Below are 20,009 nucleotides of genomic sequence, written 5' to 3' on the forward strand. Positions count from 1 at the left end.
AACCCAAAGGGGAGAGATTATTGTCCTGAGTGTTCATCTTAATTTCTTTGATCTGTCATGTAATCCCTTGCTGACTATTTCTGTCAAAAATACTTTAAGAAAGATTTACTGATTAGCCAATCCGAACCAATGAATCGGTTTGGAGAGCACTTACTCGAGCAGTTGCCCCAATTTATCTGCTGGGGATCCTTAAGCAGTCTAGTTTATAACCTCCTGGTACTGATCAGCTGCAGGACAGAGCAGGATGCGTTTGAGGAAGAGCCCATGGTGATTTGGGAAGGCAGTTTCAGTGGGAGGTCAAAGTGCTAAGCCTGGGAGATGAGAGAGGGTCAGGGCGACGAAAAGATGCAATGGTAAGGAGCCTGGAGCTGCAGCCTTAATGTCCTTGATCTTGCTGCTCGGCACTGCTCAGAGAGGGTGGTCTCATCATCTTTGTAGTGTTCTTTAATGTTTATAGGGTTTGCTCTTGTTAGGGGAGCTCCTGAAATATTTTTATGGTTTGTTCATTTTTTTTTTATGTATCTGGATCTCACCACACCTGTTTCATTCATTTAACTGAATTGTTTTAGTCTAGTCTTCCGAAGCCACACACCCATTTTCCCTTCCTAATACTTCCCTTTCTGTTTAGTGAGAGGTTTTTTCTGTAGCTTGGTGACTTAGATAAAACCAAGAAAGGTTCAGTGTAGGGATGCACAGTGTTTTCAAGCTTAGCCTCTTGCAAATGTCTGTAGTCTTGCTTGCAACTCAGCTGTAACTGCTCAGCATCTTGAATGGTTCATATTATTTTAGCATTATGCACTTTCTTTATCAAGTTTCTTCTGCATTTTGTATCTCCTAAATTTTTACCCTTTTTGGAAATCCTTTTGGATTGACAGAATAGTTTTGCCATTGTGCAGGCTTTTTTCTTGAACAGCTATGTTTACCACTGCTGCAGTAGCTTACTCCTGTTGTAGGTATCTGGCAGGCCCACTATTAACTGATTTGGGGGGGAGAGGGGTGTCAAAAGTGTATAATAAGAATAACAATATCTGACAAAGATGACTATTGACTTCGTGAAGGAACTCTTTTCAGGGTTTAATGTCTGTTGAAGTGTCCGCTCACCAGCAGTAAGACTGCAAGTCCACCTATGCCTGCCTAAGAGGCTCACCACGAAGTTGAAAGTTCTCCTGCATTGCTGTTGCTGACTGTATGGTCTCAGCCCCGGGGTCATGAGAGACCACCTTCATTCCACTTGAACAGCAAATTGTGTGCGAGTATGTCATTTTCCACGAAATCATTGCTCTGTGGGTATACATACTCGCACACAATTTGCTGTTCATTTTCCACGAAATCATTGCTCTGTGGGTATAGCCTTTAACTTGATTCTAGGCAGAGCGTGTTCGTGTCAGGGTTATTTTTAGTAGGTTTTGACCATACTCTGAACTTCATAGATGTTTCAAAGTTTGTACTTGCATAACTTTTTTGCTTAAATTCTTAAGCTCACTATATCTTCCTGGAGTGGTACTGCTGATGTGGCCTAAAAAACATCAGAATATTGTGTGGGCATTTTTATTAACTCTTGAAATATATGCAAAAGTGGGTGGGGAAATCCCCAAACGTTTCATACGCTTCTATTCTGTATGTGCTCCTCTAACAGGCACTGGAACCAAAGCCCTCCTGGTTGCTGCAGGCTTCCTCCTAGCAAAGCGTTACGGTGTAGCTGCTGGCAGGTGTTTCAGTTCAGCCATGTACCAGGTCACATAAGTTTTCCATCCGTCAAAGCTTTCTGGGGTCTCTGTTATTTTTGAACATTTCTGAATATTATTTTTGCAGTGCTTAAAAATCAGCCAAACAAACCCCACGGTTTCTGTCTTCATACCTTTCTGCGATATGAAGGCATAATTCCTAAATGCAGTGGCTTACTAATGGAGGAATAAATTCATGGTTTTGCCTTATGTCTTAGAAGGGGTGGAAAAAGTACAAGACGTGGTTGGCAGGACTCGGGTGAATTTCAAGATAACTTTTGAGAATTTTATGTTGAAATTTCCCTATTAAAATATGAGCTTAACGTGGTCCAACTGTTTGCTTGTACCCTTTAGGAGTAAACAAAGGAAAAGAAGTTCATTCTTTACAAATTCTAAAGCAAGGCTATGAAAGTGTTTGAATTTTAAGAATACAACTTGCACGTTTTTGGAAACTCAGATTGTGCTCAAAAACCTTTCCCTCTTCTCCCCCCCCCCAATTATTTTTCTTTTAATGGTAGATTACATGCTGTGTGTTTGGTGGTAGAGATGTTGAATTGTTAAGTTAGTTTTTAAGATGATGTGGTTGAAATTTTTTCATTTAACTTGGCTGCAGTAAAAGTTTATGTAGCTTTTTCTTAGACTGTTGTCAAAATAATTTAATACCCGAGTGTGTCATTGCTAAGTTTGCAAAAAATGTTCTGTAAAAACCTCTGAAAAAACCTTTTCTAATAAATCCGGCTCGGTATTTCTGCTTCTGCAGTTATATGTGGGTTTCATGCAGCCACTGAGAAAGGATGCTTCAGCTGATGTGGAACAAATTCACCAAAACTGCATGGTTCTTTTTTTTTTGATAATTCACATGATCGCTACTGTCACAGAATGTCATGCTTTTCCCTGTGCAGACTTGTAATTTCATGTATCTGCATACTGTTGCTTTCTGAAATGAGTAGGTTTTTTGTCTTTCTCCCAAAAGGGATTATCTTTTGTGAATAATTGCTGTCGCTAACCCTATTAGCAAAACTATGCTCCTTCGGGCACGCAAGTGGAACAGTAGTGTATTGGCCTGGCTGGGGCCAGTGTTTGTAACAGATGCATTCTGGTAACGTATGGTATGGTTTGCACCTGAAACTCAGGAGCTGAGCTAGAATTTGGTTTTAGTTTGAGGTGCTAAGTAGGGCAGTTGTCCCTTGAAATACATTTTCAGAAAGATGCTCTTAAATGATGTTGCAATTCCTGTTAATGAACAGAGGATGAAAACCCAAAATTGTTCTAGAAATCTTCATTGCCATGCTATACTGTTTCCAAGGGTTGTGTTGAAGTTTCTTAAAATATTTCAGTGAGCACTTCCTCAGCTTGCACAGATTTCTGATACTGTCTGATGGAGCTTCAAGGAAACATCAACACCACGTGGGGAACTGGGAGGGTGGGGGGTAGGGGACAAAAAATTGCTCTAAGTTGTTGCCAACCTGTGTTTAATGTGAAAAGGATCTCAAGCTGGCTGTGCTTTAGCGCATCGGAATGATTTCCTGATTGACTCATGAAGTTGCATTCTATGTTCTTACTTCCAGAACCTTCATTCAAATAAATCGCAGTTTCTGTGTGGTAATATTTGTTTAGACTGGCTTGTCTGCTGTCTTTCCTATCCCAGCACGAAGCCTAGTTTTAGAGACAAACAGAATCTCTTCCAGGAGAGCAAGATAGGCACCTGGTTGGTTTTTCTGTATTTTGTATTCATGTGTGGTCCTCTCATTTCCCTGCTTCTCCACCTGTAATAGCTGTACAGTTGCATTTCACAGAGAAGTGGAATTTCCTTATCTTGTTTTGGTTTTTTCATCTTGCCTGTGTGGGTGGACTTGCAGAACCAGTGTTCTAGATCTCCCTGCATCACAACAAGCATCGTTGCCCAGTGTTGCAGATCTATTACTTTGAGCATTTGAAAAAACAAAACCCGTTACTGGAAGAAGAATGAAGAACTGAAGCTGACAAAGGTAAGCCAGCTGCTTAGAACCTAGTTTTGAGACCAAATGTACAAAGGATGTCCCGGGTACCTGGGATTTCCAGGATTTACTTGTGTTCAAGGCATTGCAGAAGTAGATTTCCTGCTGCTTTGCTCGCACCCTGCCTGCCCAGCATGTGACAGAATGAGGGTAGCGGTCATACACCGTGCATGATGTTTAAAGGGTATTTTCTTTTTTATGATTATACCATATGTGACAATTTTGTCTTGACGGCAATATTAACTTATTCCAATATTTATATCAGCAAGGTTCAGAAGTATAACAATGCTTTTCTGCTAAGTACACTTACCAGTGGAGCACGCATCTGTGTATAAGAGTAGATTAAGTATCTCACCGGTTGCTCTTGCTCATTTCAAGAAACAGTTCGTAAGAAACAGAAATAAAGAATGCTATGAAGCACAGCAGAAGTCTGCAAAATAACACAGCTTTATTACTAGAGGTTGGATCCTGTTGGCAGCCCTTAGACAGTCGGCCCACCACCCCTCTGTACAAATCCTGTCCACTGATGAGATGCTAGTGGAGGCAACTGTTGATGCTAGCAAAAGTGGACTGCTGCATTTGGGGTTTTGGCACATTATTTTTCTATTAATTTATGATCCACATGGTGCAATGCTTGACTATTCCAGTTAAATACTGGCAGGCTTTATTAATGGGGAGGGAATAGGTGTGGCAGACACAAGTCTCTTACATTCTTAGTATTTTATTGACCAGAATGCCGTATGGGCTTTAATTTTTAGCTGTTTTTCTTTCTGTCAGCTCTTTAGTTGACGTACATCAAATTTTGATGTTTTCCAAGGTGCTGCAATTTGTTACGCAGTATCTTAGCTGTAGTTCAGTGCCTCATGCCTGCTTCATGTCAAACTTCAGTTTTAAGAGCTAGTATAGCAGCTGCAGTCATGGCTACCTCAAGGATAAGACTGATGTGTGCTCCTTTACATTTTTCGCTTTTCAGCCAAGTAAGTTCTCATGTTTTGATACGTTCACCACTTTCTCATTTTTATTAGGGTTTTTGGAGTATTCACCTTTCAGCCTTGTCTGTTTTGCAGGTTACTTTGTCTCAGTCCGTTCAAGTGAAATCCTTGCATATGAAGCGCTCCGTTCAGACCTATGAAAAACTGACCCCAAAAGAACCATGCAAGCAGAGTAAACCAAGAGAGCCTTTCGCGTTTGACGCCTGTAACTAGTCTTCTGGTGGCAACTTTGAGGAAGATTTGATTCTTGTGGTCACAGGGAAAGAAGGTCCAGCCACAGGCATGTAATAAATGATGCTTAATAAATGATTCCAAAAAGCTGCCTTTATGTGTTTGCTTTTACTTGTGATTGCTCAATTAGATATTGGAAAGAAAAGCGGTAGGGTGAGTCTCTAGATGTGCTACTGGTTTTCTGCCCTGTGCGGGCTGACTTGGAGTTCTGGCGCTAACCAGAGGGACCAAAAGGTTTTCCAGAGAGAAATAGGGAGACGTTCTTCTGCCTCTCAAAATACCCTGGTGCATCCTTGGCCTGTCCAGGGAGCCTTACAGGTTTCTGTTTGCAGAGTCTGTGATTTTTAAATAAAACCAGTAAGTTTTAAACGGAAGATACAGGGGAGAGGTAGGCAAGGGGTACCAACCAAACATTTCTCCGCTTGCACAGTATGAAGACCTTTCTGTTGTGACATTGTTTGCAGAGACACGAAGACCGGGGATTAAAATAGGATTGTGTACAAAGTTGAAGTATCACACCGTATTTCAAGCTGCTACAACAAATTAACTATTTAACACTTTGCTAATGTTGCCTCCCAGCCTGAAAATAAAGCAAATAATTGCAATCAGCTTTCTGCCCATTAGAAGTTAACTCTGCTATAATGAGAAACTTTGTCCGGCACTTTGAGTAAACAGAAGCAACAGGAAAGCTGTTGGAAGGAGGATGGTGTTGCATTAGATACAGGGAAGAAAATTTGAGGGCTCCGTGTCCGTCGCCTACAGCTCCGTATTCAGTTCAAGCTGATGTAGTGCCGTTTCTCTCTGGTAACATAGCAACTGGACCACACCTCCTCCGGCTGAAAGATGCTAAAGAGCCCTTTGAGCACTATCTGGTGTACTGCAAGGGAACTGCACCATTTTTAATTACCACAGCATTGCCAGCTGGTACTTTTTTTTTATTTTTCCCCCATGGAATGGCAAGGAAATTCTTCGTTCTCTGTAAAGTAATCCTGGTTTTTTGTTCACCGTTTGTGTAGTAATCCCATTTATATTGCAGAAGAGGACTATGTTAATTTTAAATTAATGCCAGAATTGTATCTATCCATGCATTTTATCTTGTTTCAAAGTAAGTTTTTGATTAAAAATAAGCATTCTCGTCCACCTGATGCTCTTCTCATTTAGCACTCCTGTATGGTGGTATTATGTTAACATTTTGGAAGAATACTCAAGGATTTGAGCATGTTTTTCTTCTCACTTAGACTTTGCAAATGACTGAAAAGCTTTCCCCACTCCTAACCTCTCTTCTGTTGTGCAACAAAAGAGCTTTCCTTTAAGCATCTTGGTTTCCAAGCACAAGAAATCGTCTCTGGGCATTACTGAACGTTTGACTTAAGGTGTGATGAATCCTCTTATGCCAAGTTGAATTTTTTGATGTATACTGTAGATTAATGTTTAACTTAGCTAAAACAAGTACGGAAGGAGTATTGCTCTGAGTTTCTCTTTAAGGTTGTCTTGTTCGGATCCTGGGTTTTATACAAAAAAAAAGGATATGCTAAGTCTGCATTGGATGTCACAGCCTGACTTTGTTTTCTCAAGGCTGTTTCCTTTGCTGCCTGTCTTAGATGATTGTTGCATTATAAAAGTACAAAAACCTTATTCTGGCTTCATGACCTGCATGAGGGAAAGCCTTTTAAACTACCTGAGAACTTATTTATTGTTTTATTTATATGTATTGGTTCATACTATAGTGACTTAACCAGTTGTTATTGCACTTTGGTATCAGCTTGGGGAGGGGATGGGTTTTGGTGACGTATGGCAAAACAGTCATTGCAAAATAATGCTATTGGTGTTGCTGTACTTTGAGGTTTCCTTTTTTCTGAGAATTGTAAAAAACAAATCCTAGTGGAGGTCAGCAAGCTCGTATGTGCTTGTGCCTTGAGTACATCAAAGTACATCAGACCCAGTAGCCTACCTAAACCAATATAAAACTCTGTACTTGGAGCTGTGCATGTACAGTAAATCTGTGGCAATATTGTGAAAACTGTATAAAAATGCAAATACACCGTTTTGTTAACTTGATAATGCTTATGCATCCCCTCCCCCTTCTGTCTTTATAGGTCTACGAGGGCTAATCAATCTTGGGAACACATGTTTTATGAACTGTATTGTCCAGGCACTTACCCACACTCCACTGCTGCGAGATTTCTTCCTCTCCGACAGGCACAAATGTGAAATGCAAAGCCCCAGCTCATGTCTGGTCTGTGAAATGTCTACGCTTTTTCAGGAGGTGAGTGCTGTTTGCCACAATAGCATTGCCTTTCCACAGATGCTGGCTCTTTCTTACCCCAAATGGGATTGTGTTCTATTTGCAAATATAAAGGGAGTGCACATTATGTTTCCCCTCAAGGTGTGACAAAACAGAGCAGAAAGATTGAGCGAGACCCTACTGTCAAAAATACCTGACTGCTGAAAAGGAAACTATTGGCTTTTTAAGTCCTATTCTTAAGTCACCCTTGTTTAGGTGAAGCTGGTATTGGAAATAATTGCAGTGCTGCCTGCTTTTTTGAGACTGATCTGCAAGTCTTTATTCTTAAAACTGAATGTGTGCTTTAGTTAAAGGTGCAAGTTGTAACTGGAAAATGTGTCACAGGCTTTTTGGGTGATAATGGGAGTAAGAATAAAGCCATGGTATATAGCCCTGTGGTTTAAGGCAGTGGTTTATGTAGGTCTGTGTAAATATTTTAAAGATCTCGATTCAGTGCTTTCTAACAGGGAGAAACATGTTTGTTGTCATCTCTTACGTGGAAACCCATTAATGGTCAGAAAGATGTAGAAAAGTGAGTGTGTTGGTACAGTTTGTACCTTCCATGTATGAGCTACTCTTTCTCACTCAAGTGACTGGTTTTGCAGTGTACCTTTCTCGGTAGGTCTAGCCTGTGCTGTACGAGACAGGCCGAGTCTTGTCTTTAATAAACAGTCACAGAGCTTTATTAACTGTCCTAATTCCACAACAGTAGTGTAAGGACTACAGCTAGACATGGCCTGGTAGTTTTAAGACAAGTCTTTAAAAACAAACAAACAAATCCAGTCTTGTGCCTTTTCCTCAGGGATAGATATGCTTTTTTGGTAAGTTAAAAAAAAAAACCAACAAAAAACCCCAAAACCCAACCAACCAAACCCCCCCAAAAAAGCTGTAGTGTATGCTTGCTGTCGCAGAACACTTAATATAGCTGGAGCTGTCTGTACGCAGAGCACGTCATTTGTGTATGTGCTGTTACAGAAGTTCGTTCAAATTGAGACCAACCTAAAATAGCTTTAACTTTATCTTTGACTTTACTTCTGTACCTTTTTCACTGGAGATGATTCTTTTTGGTCATTGCAGGTGAGTTAAACATATGTGGAAGGTAAAGTCCCCCTTAGCCATTCCAGTACAAAATTGTTTTCTGCTCATACTCAGCACTTGTGAATTTGCAACTTTTCATGCTGCTTATCATTAGTTGTATGTTATATTTCGCATGTTAATTTTTTGATTTATTTTTCAATTATTCCTAAGTCTGTCAGGAAAGGAGGTGAAAACAAAAGGCAGACACACCAATAGGTAGCAGCTGCAAGATTATTGAAACCAGATGTGCAGTTAAATGGGGAAATATCACGCTGCCTAGATAAAAAAAATCAGTCATGGTATAGAAATACCAGTTTCTGTACATGGTTAATATAGAAACCTATTTGCTTATTTAAAAAAAAGGTACTATTATAATCTTGATATCTTTTCATCAAATTGTGGTATCAAGTCTCATTCTGATGAATATCGCCTCATTCTGTTTTACACACATGCATTTAAAAAAAAAAAAAATCCCTTGGGAAAGGGGAAATGAGTATTACATTACAGATTGAGGGACTGGAGGAAAGATCAAGACTGTCTAGGTAATTATTTTTATTTCCATTTTGTCTGTGGAGCCCTGTTGATGGCCTAGGATGCCTTTTGCTAGGCTGTGTACAAGCATGTAACAAAGAACAGGCTGTTATCCAAAATAGGGCTTATATGCAGCATTTGCATTGGTTTCTCTTGTAATCAAGTTTAACTTCACACACACAACTTTGGGAATCTTAGCCTTCATTTTCCCCAATCAAAATTCATGCCTACGCTTGCATTAGTTCTAATAAGTAATGTTCTGCAATGTGAGGGTGTATGAATGAGGGAATCATAGAATCATAGAATGTTTTGGGTTGGAAGGGACCCCTAGAGGTCATCTAGTCCAACCCCCCTGCAGGAGCAGGGACACCGCTAACTAGATCAGGTTGCTCACAGCCCCGTCCAACCTGGTCTTGAAGAGCCATGTCTGTGATACCGGACTGTGAAGATAGCTGTCCAGTAGTCAGTGTCCTTATTTCACGTTGAAATACTGCAGCTATGTGCTGTGGGAGGACAGCAAAAAGTGACTCAACCACCTTGAAGTAAAACTAGAGCTTAGTTGTCCACAAGCAAAACCGTAGCGTCTGTAACCAACTCAGTGTATTTTAACTTGCAAGCAGTAAATAACCACGTTACATTTATAGCTCTGTCAGCACTCATTGTAAAATTCTGTTGCCCAGTGAGTTTTAATTTCTCTACATTCAGAATGAAAACCAAAATCTTGCGGTTTTGGAGCAGACTGGTTATCTTTCACGTCCCAACTATATACAGTGGTCATGATGAAGATTCCTACGCTGTCTTTGCAGAGATGAGTTCTGAATGAAGGAAAGCTAACCAGTGGAGATTTCAGTGCTATGGTTAAGAATTCCTTTGTAATTGAATTACTGGGGAAACTTTGGTTCAGGTTCTGTCTTGTTTTACGTAGCTTTCCCACCGGGATTAACTGATGTAGTTACTGAAGGCGTTTTACCCGGTGACAAACGATCAGGGCAAGGGTTAACTTCATCTCCCCTCCACCCAGCTTTTCTGGAGGTGTGATCTTAGGCAAATGGAATGCTAGGGGATCTGGTGAATGCATGCCAGCAAGAACTCTCCAGGAGAAAGAGAGACTGTTTGGAACATTAAATGAAATTTACTGTACATAAATAAGCAAGTTTTGCTATTTTGCTTCTTAAACAAAAACACTTGTCCCTTTTTTTTTTTTTGTTTAAGATCACTTAGTTATACAGGTGATTTGGGTTTTTTCCTTGTGATAAATAGGAAGCTACAAACTTCTACCCTGAAGTAGGTTGATGGTGAGCACTGAGTGTCAGATGGTTTTTAGAATTAAGTTGTTGTTGTTGTTTTTTTTTTTTCCCCAGTAGTCTTTCTTGCGAATATGCCAAGCATTGAATCTCTGTTTGTTTTTCAAATATCTGACTGCATCAATTAGCATCCTCATTTGTGCTACTTGAAACCTACTTATCAATAGAATCATGACATGAATTACACTGCCTAAGAAAAGGAACGAAAAGGATTTGGGAATAACAGATAGTGGTGAAACCGGATGGAGGGAAGATAGACCACACAGAATCTGGTCACTGAGCCTTTTGGCTGAAAGGGTTTGTGCACTACTTTTAACTACAGGTATTTGTGTTTTAGTTTTGCTTTGCCAATGAAAATTCATTTCAGGATGCTCCACACCCTAAGATTTATCTAAATCCTTTACGGAATGACCATTCAGGATGGTAGGATTAGCGGATCTATATCTTGGTGTACTCTCTGGCTGGAATAGCAAGAATACCTGGGAATAGAGCAGAATGCAGTGCATCCACTGGGAGATGTAAAGAGCAAAACCTTTCTTCATTCCCATCGTTACTCATCCTCGTGAGCTTATCAAAGTGCGCAGCACAACTACATGGAGAGTTGAGAAGCGAGGACAAAAATGAAAAAGAATGAGATGATTTATGGCTTTGATACCTTAAGATGGTACGCTGTTGAAATGGTTTATGTGTATAATAAGTTACAACAAAGGTACAAGGGAGAAGTAGTAGTTAAGGCTCTTAACGTAGACAGAGGACTTGGTTTTGTAATGGAAAATACAGAGTTTGTGCCAATTTAGTAAAGTCTTTTCTCTGTACATACAGAGTGTGTGCAAGCAAAGTGGTTTTTGTGACTCCTTGAACCATTGCTCTTTGCGAAAACTCCAGTAGGCGTCTTTTATGCTGAAAAATGCGTGTTACCCACTCCCTCTGTCCATTGTAAATTTTCAGTACGCTTAAAGTCTTAATTGAGAACCAGTTTCTGAGGGGAGGCTTTACCTTCTCAAATTGGACTGGAGCCTGGGACGGGACTTAGGCCTGTAAATTCTTGATTACAAAGCTCGGAGCCTGTTTGGTTGATACATATGCAGGGTAGAGCAAATGTATCTGTTCACAGAATTGGAAAACTTCCATACATGTGTGTTTGGCAGGAGGAGGGGAAAGCAGTGCAGATGTGGTGGTGTTTTGTTCTTTTTAAACTTGACTGGTATTTGTATGTTTTTTGGTAACAATAATGCAAAATACAAAGCCTAGAATCCTCTAAATCCCCCCTATAGATTTCTCATTTTAGAATCCAAGAGCAAATGTTTAAGTGCAAAACAAAGAAAGTTAACGTTACTGGGGCTGTGTGTAAGAATGGAGGCTTTGAATCCTGGTTTGGTTTCTTTTTTTTTTTTTTTTTGCTTTTTTTCCCCTTCCCTGGAACAGCAGTTAAACAGCATATTACCAAGCACTTTCAAATTGCTTGAACTAGTTCTCTCCAATATAAACAACTGATACTACTGAATTGAAAACAGATTTAAACAGAAGTTGTTTTAAATTATGTTTGGAAGAATTGTGCCGTTGAAGTGTTTTAAAGGTCACTTGCAAATGCATCATTATTTATATTTGCACGCTCTAATGAAAAGGTTTGTATAATAGTGATTGAATAAGACTGTACATAGACCTCTTTTCCTTTTTGTGGATTGGAACAGCTCTGATAGGCTGGTCGTCCCAGCAACAAGGAAATGACGGAGATGGGATGGATGTTTTATACATTCCAGTTAAAATATTGCTATTGAGTATGCTCAGATTCTTTTTGTTTCATTTTTGATTTACTAGAATAGTGAAGCTTTCCCCCACCCACCCATATATTCAACAGCATTCTTGCTAGGTGTGCTACTAGTTTCTGTGTGATAATAGCTAATAATTTGATAAAGCTTCTTGTTAGATTTTTCTAATCCTAATGAAGCACTAGAGAACGTAAAATCTGCTGGCAGGTCTAGTGTCTGCAGTGGAGTAATTATGGAGAGTGCTGTTGGTTAAAATGACTGGAGAGCTCTGGGACTAATTGTAAGGAGTGACAGAACAGAGAAGTTTTATTGCTGCAGTTCCCTGAATTATGTTGAGCAGCAGCTGCGTCAGCAGATTTCAATTACCATCCTACTGCTCCAGTCCCTTGGTGTCATTCTTGTTGGCATCAGAGTTAACTATTGATCTTTTTATTTATAGAAGCATTTTGTGGTGGTTGGCTGCAGAGGTATATCTTCTTGTTTGGAAAAAGCGGAGCTTGCAATAAAGAAATTTCTTTGCAAGGAAATGCACTAAAGCCCTTTAGAAATCCCTGCAGTTGTGAGGACTAGATGAGAAGATTGTACTACCTCTTGCCTGCCTGTTCTTTAAAATACAATATGTTTTATCTAGGCAGGTTTGTAGCACAATGTCTGTGCTTGCACTGATATAAGATGCTCAGAGACTGGGCTGGGCAGGGAGAAACTTAGGGCTGGGGAAGGAAACCTGCTTTTCCAGTGAGAGTAAGAAATTCTATACTGCTGGGGCTTTAAATCGTGTTTTTGTTCTGTGTATTTGCTGCTTACCGTCTTCTGTTTGGGAAAAGGAACTGAAAATAAATGCCATTGATTTGATAGGATCTTGGCAAAACATAATCGTGGTGTTGCAGGCACCCTTTACTGGCAAATACCTTTTCCACAGGTTAGGGAAGGCAAAATAACTTACAAATTTTCACTTACTAAAAATAAAATGTTACCCCATTAAATACAAGCTGAAGCCCAAGTGAATAAACTCTTCTGGCTCCCTGCAGGGATACCACAAGCATCTCTGCTTTGCTTTTGGAACTGGTATCATGGTGCAGGGGTTTGTGAACAGGTACAGAAGTCAGCTTGCTCAAGAAGGGGCTGTCAGCTTTAGTCTCAGGCTCTGGATGCCGGAATTGGCAGCAGAAGTGGGGACCCAGGAAGATGAAAGTAAAAGACCTGCAGTTACACTTGGATGGAAATGGAGAGGGTAAAGGAAGGAGCTCATCCTTCACCCAGGGGGAAACAGATCCTTAGCGTGGGTGAATTTTTGGGCTGCTCTTTTGGGGTTTTGTTGTTGTTTTGAGGGGTTCTTAAGTGGGACCTGGCTGGTTTTTATTAAAAAACAAACAAACAAAAAAATAGTGCATTAATTTCTGTAGGCAGTTATTTGTTGTCCTCTTCTGTGCTGATTTACCTCCCCGGCTGTGTGTCACCACTCAGCAGTGGTATTTCACATCACGTTTTTTCTGAGTGAATAATTTGTCTGTGCACTCTCTAATACGCTTCTGACAAAATCACCTGAGACAATTTCAGTCACTACAGTAGCCAGCTCATCAGATTTTGACCGAAGCAGATTAAGCAGCAGATGCAGGAGCTGGTCCAGGACCAGAACTCCAGCAGTGACACCCTGCAGGAGAGGTAACAGGCAGCTGACTTTGGGGATAGGTGAATGAAGTGGTATCTTCAGCTCTGCAAGCAGCTGTGCTGAATAAAGTTATTTCTAAAGCCTTGCACTGCTCAAGCCAGACAGAGAAGGGCCCTTACTGGCATGAGGCTGTTATCCTGCTTGTACATTTTTCCATAAGATGCGATCATGCACAGCCGTTGGATGCAGAAAGTTACTGTGGCTTGGTTCAGGGGCTTCGATGGCAGTAGGCATCTGATACTCTGTTTGTCCTGATTTTTGGGGGGCATGTAATTTGTGAATGAAATTGCTGATCTCCTGCAAATGTAGGAGTATCACTAAGGAATTTTTGAGTGTTGTTTGCCCCTCTCTGCTTTTTCTTTTTTTTTTTTTTTTTTTTTAATTTTAGGCTAATCCATCACAAAATGAAGGAATTTCAAGGGAGAAAATTGAGGTGCTCAGTTCTGAGATCACTTCTTCAGTAGCCTGTAATAAACAGCTGTCTCTGTATTTCATTATTAAGGTCATCAGAATTATATAGGTTCAATTTCATTGACTAATTGCACTCATTTAAGTTTTTAATAATTAAATGCACTGAGGCTGTGTAACTTGTTAACAGTCATGTCCTTTTCTTTGCTTTGAGCAGTTTTACTCTGGGCACCGATCTCCTCACATTCCATATAGGTTATTGCACCTGGTATGGACTCATGCACGGCATTTAGCAGGGTACGAGCAACAAGATGCACACGAGTTCCTCATTGCTGCATTAGATGTGCTACACAGACACTGCAAAGGTAAGGCTTGCACTGAGTCTTCAATCAACAAGGAATATTGGATCAAAAGGAGGTAGAACAATCTCTTCTTAAATCAAGTCTAGTGTCTTCCAGTACAGCAGTCTTAGCAAATTCCTTTTAAAATGTTTGGTAGACTTAAAGGAAAAGATTTTATTCCCACTGTCAAAAATTACCTAGAGTTAGAAGCAGACAAGCCTGTACGTTGATTTGAATCATCATCATGTTCTTCTCTCATTGGCTGTGAGTCACCGTCTTTTCTTTTAAATTGCTGTTTTAATTCTATTTATACTTGAGGTAGTTAGAACTCTTACTCAGTGTGTCATGGGACTGATGAAAATAACATAGAGGAGGCTATGGCTGTTCTACTTAAATATTCTACTGTATTTATGATGCCCAATTGCGTACAGAAATGTGAATAAGAAAAAAATTACTACTTGGTTTTGATCTGTATTCGGTATCTGTATATACAAATACATAATTGTACAATACAGTAAAAAATATTCAGTGACATGCTTTTAGAGATGGCGTATCTAAGTCTTGAATTGATTTTGTAATGTCATATGAAATTACGTATTTTGTGGTAGTTAACTGAACTAAATCTGAACTGAAAATTTCCCAATCTGTCAATGTTTGATCTAGCTTGATTCACTTAAACACGGAAATTTTTATCATTCTTGTCAGGGAAAAATAGTAGGGTTGATACTAGCAAAACAAACAAAAAATCCTTAGTCACCAAAAATAAGCTTTAAAGCACTCGACTTTCCTCTAGTGCTCTTAGCAAAGGCACTTAGAAGTTGTTTTTTTTGGTTTATCAGAGGACCATCAAAGGGAAGGCTGCTACTGCTTCTTTAAACATTTTGAAGTCTTGCTTTTATCTTTGAGATAGTCTTACATGGTAGCAGATGTGCTTGTTCAGATTAATAATAGGTGTCCTCCAAAAGAGTTTTCTCCAAAAAGAGTACTTCTAAGGGCAGTACATAGAACAGTTCTTTTGTATTTATTAATATCTGTCATTTGACAATCACTAACTGAAATTCAGTAAGCCTAACAAAACTAGTGTTGAAGTACTGTAAGGCACAGAGTCTGTCGAAATACTGACCTCTCTCTTAACACTGAATAAACTCAGCTGCAAACAGAAATACTTCATGGTTTCTGTAAAGTTTCTGAACAACTGATCTAACAAATCTTGAAGCTTTTTCATCCTCTTTGATAGCAAATGATGTTCTTATTTCTTCTAATACTTCCCCATTAGTTCATGAAGGAGGAATATTTTCTTCTCAGAATTGTAAAGAAAAAAACTTGCAACAATAAAGGTCCCTGCACTCTTTTCAAACTGATAAAGAATCTGAAAAGACTTTTTAAAAAAAAAAAAAAAAACCAAAAAAAAAAAAACCAACAAAAAAACCAACCAAACAAAAAAACCCCGCCAAAACCCTGTGGTTTGGCTTTAAATGAAGAATCTTTGTGATGTATCTTCTGCAATTACCAACAAAATCAAGCTTTCTCAACAGTTTCTTTATTTGGCCTCTCCGGCCTGAATGAAAATGGAACTGTGATCTGTCCTAAAACTTTGAAAAAGTTATGTTAGATATTCTTCGGAAAGAGCATGTGCATGTGTGTGGAGTTTTTTTACTACTGGTTGGATATCACGGATCTGTTGAAAACCTTGACCTCTGAATTGGTATCAAGTTCCGTAATGGTTTCAGCCAGCTTGAACTGAATTAGGGCCTTTTGCACCTTGAGTACTGAGCTTTTTTGGGTTGTGGCAAAGGTACCATTTACATTCAATACAAGGACTGAAATTCAGTTATTTGGTGGATGTCCTGAAGTTTGAGCTACTTGCGTAGGCATAACCAGGCAACGGAAGGCATTAGCACTAGATCCTTCACATCTGCAGCCAGGTTTTTAAATTTCTGTTTCTGAAGAAATGGACTTTTATTAAATTACGGTAAATAATCCGTACCACATCAAGGTAATTTAAAAGAAGTGGTTGAGCAGTTGTGTGGGAACCAAACCAGTTCATCTAAACCAGAATTTCAAGTACGGTCATGATAAACCACTTCTGGAATTAACTAGTTTGCTACGTAATGAGAAAGTTTTCCCACTTACATACTTAGGTTTGCACACAGACACAGACACAGGTGAAGTATACCTATGTAAAAATATTACTGATAGTGAGAATATGTCCTAAAGCTACAATAAGCAAATAATGCCTCCCCTGCCAATATTAAATATTTATTTTACTAAATCAAAGAAGCTTTTAAAGATTCCAGTCAATAGTAATCAAGTTCTACAGTTCACACACAGTGAAGTAAAATGAAGTATGTGGAAAGTGTTGTCCAAAAGCTCTAGATTTGGATGTTATTCAGGATCACCAAGGCTTCAGGCACTAAAGTAAATGAAAGTGTTCCTTATGCTAAGAATTGTATAAATATCCAGTGCTATTTGTTTGGCTGACATTGGTCATTCATCCCTTTTCCATTCCATTTACTCTGCTTTCTAGGAAGTGTCCTAATGCAAGTCGGAGAAGGCTGTGAATGCTCATTATTGCTATCTGTCATTGCCTAAATTAGGAAAAAATGTGTGATTTTGATGGGTATTTAAGATAAGTTTTGTAATACTGCATCCTACGAAGCATAAAATTAACTGCCCTAAGGTTCATATATTGGCTGGCCCAGGTAGTCGGTTGTTTGGTGGTGCGGGTGTTTTGTTTTGGTTTTTTTTTTTTTTCTTTTTTTAAATGCTGGTTGAATGTATACTTTGTTTTAGTGGCATCTGTGAAGTTTTGGAAGCCCAGGATACCAGTATGATCACCCGTCTAAGTCACGTCTGGGGGTGATAGCTCTCCTTGTGCTAGCACTGTTGTGCTGAGTTGTGGCATCGGTGCAGGGCATATTCTGACCACTTAACAGGGCTCCTCTAGGTAGTTTTTTGGTGGAAGGAAAAAAAAATGCTAAGCTATTTATTACTCCTCTTTCTCTACCACGCACCCAAAGTGTGCACAAGGTCTGTCCTTAAATGCATACTCCAACTAGAAAAGCAAGAGCTTTCTTGAATGTGAATTCTTTTTCCAACATTGCTTCTATAAATGATATTTAAAGTTGTACCTGCATTTTGTGCTGTTCGGGTCTCTTTTGCTGGTTTGATAGTGCTCAGAGTTCTGCAGTGTCATTGTCCCTTGGCATTTGTGGACCTTTTCACCACAAAAGCATCCAAATGAGATTCAGAGCTTAGCTGACGTCAGATATTAGCTTCTTCACCAGAGTAATGCTATAAACAGCCTTGCTGTGTAGGTAATGGCCACCTTCTTTGGACTGAACTCTTAACTATTCACCTGGACTTTGGCATGTATTGACTTTGATCTTTAAAATGCATGACAGCTTTGATTTTTCAGTCTCGGAATATGTTTGGATTATGGAAGATGCTGAAAATGATCCGACATCGGTCTGGTGCTTCTTGCGTGTTTTCTTAGACTCTTCTATGAGGAACAAGTACAAAGTATATCCCACTCTTCATGTGGGATCTTTCAGGAGTTCCAGGGCTCTTCATTTGATAGAGGAACGTAAATAAGGGGTATTTCTGCTTAGTGTGTAAAGCATTACGTCAGCTTTTAGCCGACATGACAGATACATCTTAATTATCAGTGCTCTGAAAGAAATTCAGGGTTCTAATTCTGCAAACTGCCATGACGGTGAGGGTGCAATCATCCGAACACTTTGTAGTTTACTAACTTTGTCTCAGACATATTCAGACTTGGAGAAACTTAGACCAGAGCTGCTGTTTTCTTGTATGGAGCAAGACTGCAATTCAAAAGTTAATATTCGCCCCAGTGAAATCACCAGCTGTGTTGTTTTGTTTTGCTGGTTTTTTGGGGTTTTTTATTTATTGCAAGAGCAAAAACAATCAAGCAGCAGAGAGTGGCAGAGATGGGCATTTGTGCACAAAGGTTCAAAGAGCAAGATAAAAAAAATTGAAGTTATCCTGTATTTTTATCCCAAACTTTATTCAGCCAATGTTATTCAGTTGTCTAACAAAAAAATAGTCCTTTAAAGCTGATTGTTCCTCGTTCAGCTGGCTTTCATGAAGCATTTTGCATTCATCGTTAACAAGGACTGCTACAAAGCAAACTTGAAGCCCGGTGCTAGGTATCATGACCGAAGAAGAATGCTGTGCTGAGATTTGGGAGTAAAACATTACCCTGCTCTGTGAATTCTGCATGGTATTCTTAGGAACTGATAAAGCATATGCTTGCAAAACGTGTCATCTGCTATGATCCATATAAACGTATGTGTATATTGCTTTGTCATAAAGAATAACAAGCACATGTTCAGAACACTGGGGGCTAAAGTAAAGCAGAAAAGTTCACATTAATGTCTTGTTTTGATAAATGCCCCTTTTAAAATCTGACAACTTTTAAATTCCTTTTTCTCATTCAAAATACATAATGGAAGTTGGAGGCAAAACTTTTTTATTTTTATTTCAAAAACAAAAGCAATGTTGAAAAGTACCTATTGTTCTTTCAGTTACTACATATGATTTACCTTTAGTGGTATATAAAATGCATATGTACTTGAACACAAGGTAATATGCTTAGTTATTGCACAGGCACAGTCATAACTTCTTTTTTTTAAAGAGTTGATAACTTCTAGGTTTTTTTAGAGTTGCGTTTCGTTTGAATCCAAACTTTTACACTCAATTTCTCTGCCATTCTCATAATTCCATTAGTGTATACATTGACGTATGTTGAAGTTTTCGTTATAGTGTGCTGACCGATCTCTTACAAGAAGCTGCTGATTTCCCAAGTAGGAATTATGACCAGATTTAAAACCAAAAATGTATGAAACTAAAACCTACTTTGTGAGACAGAAATGTTGAAGGGAACCTTAACTTGAGCACAACAATCTAGCGGCTTCTAGTTCTCAGCTGCATAATATACCTCCTCTCAGCATCTGTTACATATTGACAAGTGTGAGTAGGTGGTAATCTTGCTTTTTTTTTTTCCTCCTCTCCAACCAAATGTCATGGGAAATAATGTTGAGTGGGTAATGCCCTTCTGTTTTGCTGGGAACAAGCTCACAGGATATTCTTTTGAGACCCTCTCGTCACTGATCCTAATTGACTTGTATAATTGAAAAGGGAGTATTCATTCTCTCCCGTAGGTGGAAATGGCTGTCTATTAAAGGTGTCCAACAGGGATGTTACCTGTGGTCCTGTGAAAATCTCTAGGCACTGTTTATCTGCTTCAGCCCCCTCGAAACAAAACAGGGGGAGATAATGTTTCAAATGGTGAGATTACAGGGATGTGGCAGTTGTGTGTTGTTTCTTGAAAAAGAAAAAGTGGAGTTTTAAAAACAAGGATAAGAACCATTAAATTCTTTCTTTTGAAAAATCTACGTGTAGTCTTTAAAGCTTGTAAGTGTTCTCTTTCTAAAGGTGAAGAATGTCTTGTACGGTCTCTATACTGTACGCTCTATTCATTAGCTTAGCCTAATTGAGACCTTAAAAAGATCTTAAGTTCAGTAAGACTTAACTGAAATTCCCATCAAGAAATGCCTGAGACTGGGTCTGATAACCCCCAACTTGAACCTTGTACTTTTGAAATCTAATTTTAGAGCGCTTGGTTCAAGAGCCATTTTCAGGAGACAATCTGCTTTTCTT

General features: G+C 39.2%; 1 protein-coding gene across 3 annotated transcripts in view; it reads left to right on the forward strand.

Moving 5' to 3' along the window:
• The window catches only part of USP22 (ubiquitin specific peptidase 22), a 105,614-nt gene that overhangs the window by 70,495 nt on the left and 15,110 nt on the right, over positions 1-20,009 (forward strand). For all 3 annotated transcript variants that reach the window (XM_009645921.2, XM_009645919.2, XM_035901317.1), the window contains 2 exons: positions 7,041-7,210; positions 14,204-14,351. In XM_009645921.2, the coding sequence (XP_009644216.1) occupies positions 7,041-7,210; positions 14,204-14,351 (318 nt within the window). The remainder of the gene's footprint in view (positions 1-7,040; positions 7,211-14,203; positions 14,352-20,009) is intronic.

Source organism: Egretta garzetta, unplaced genomic scaffold, assembly GCF_000687185.1.
Source record: "Egretta garzetta isolate BGI_Z169 unplaced genomic scaffold, ASM68718v1 scaffold299, whole genome shotgun sequence".
NCBI classification, from domain to species: domain Eukaryota; kingdom Metazoa; phylum Chordata; class Aves; order Pelecaniformes; family Ardeidae; genus Egretta; species Egretta garzetta.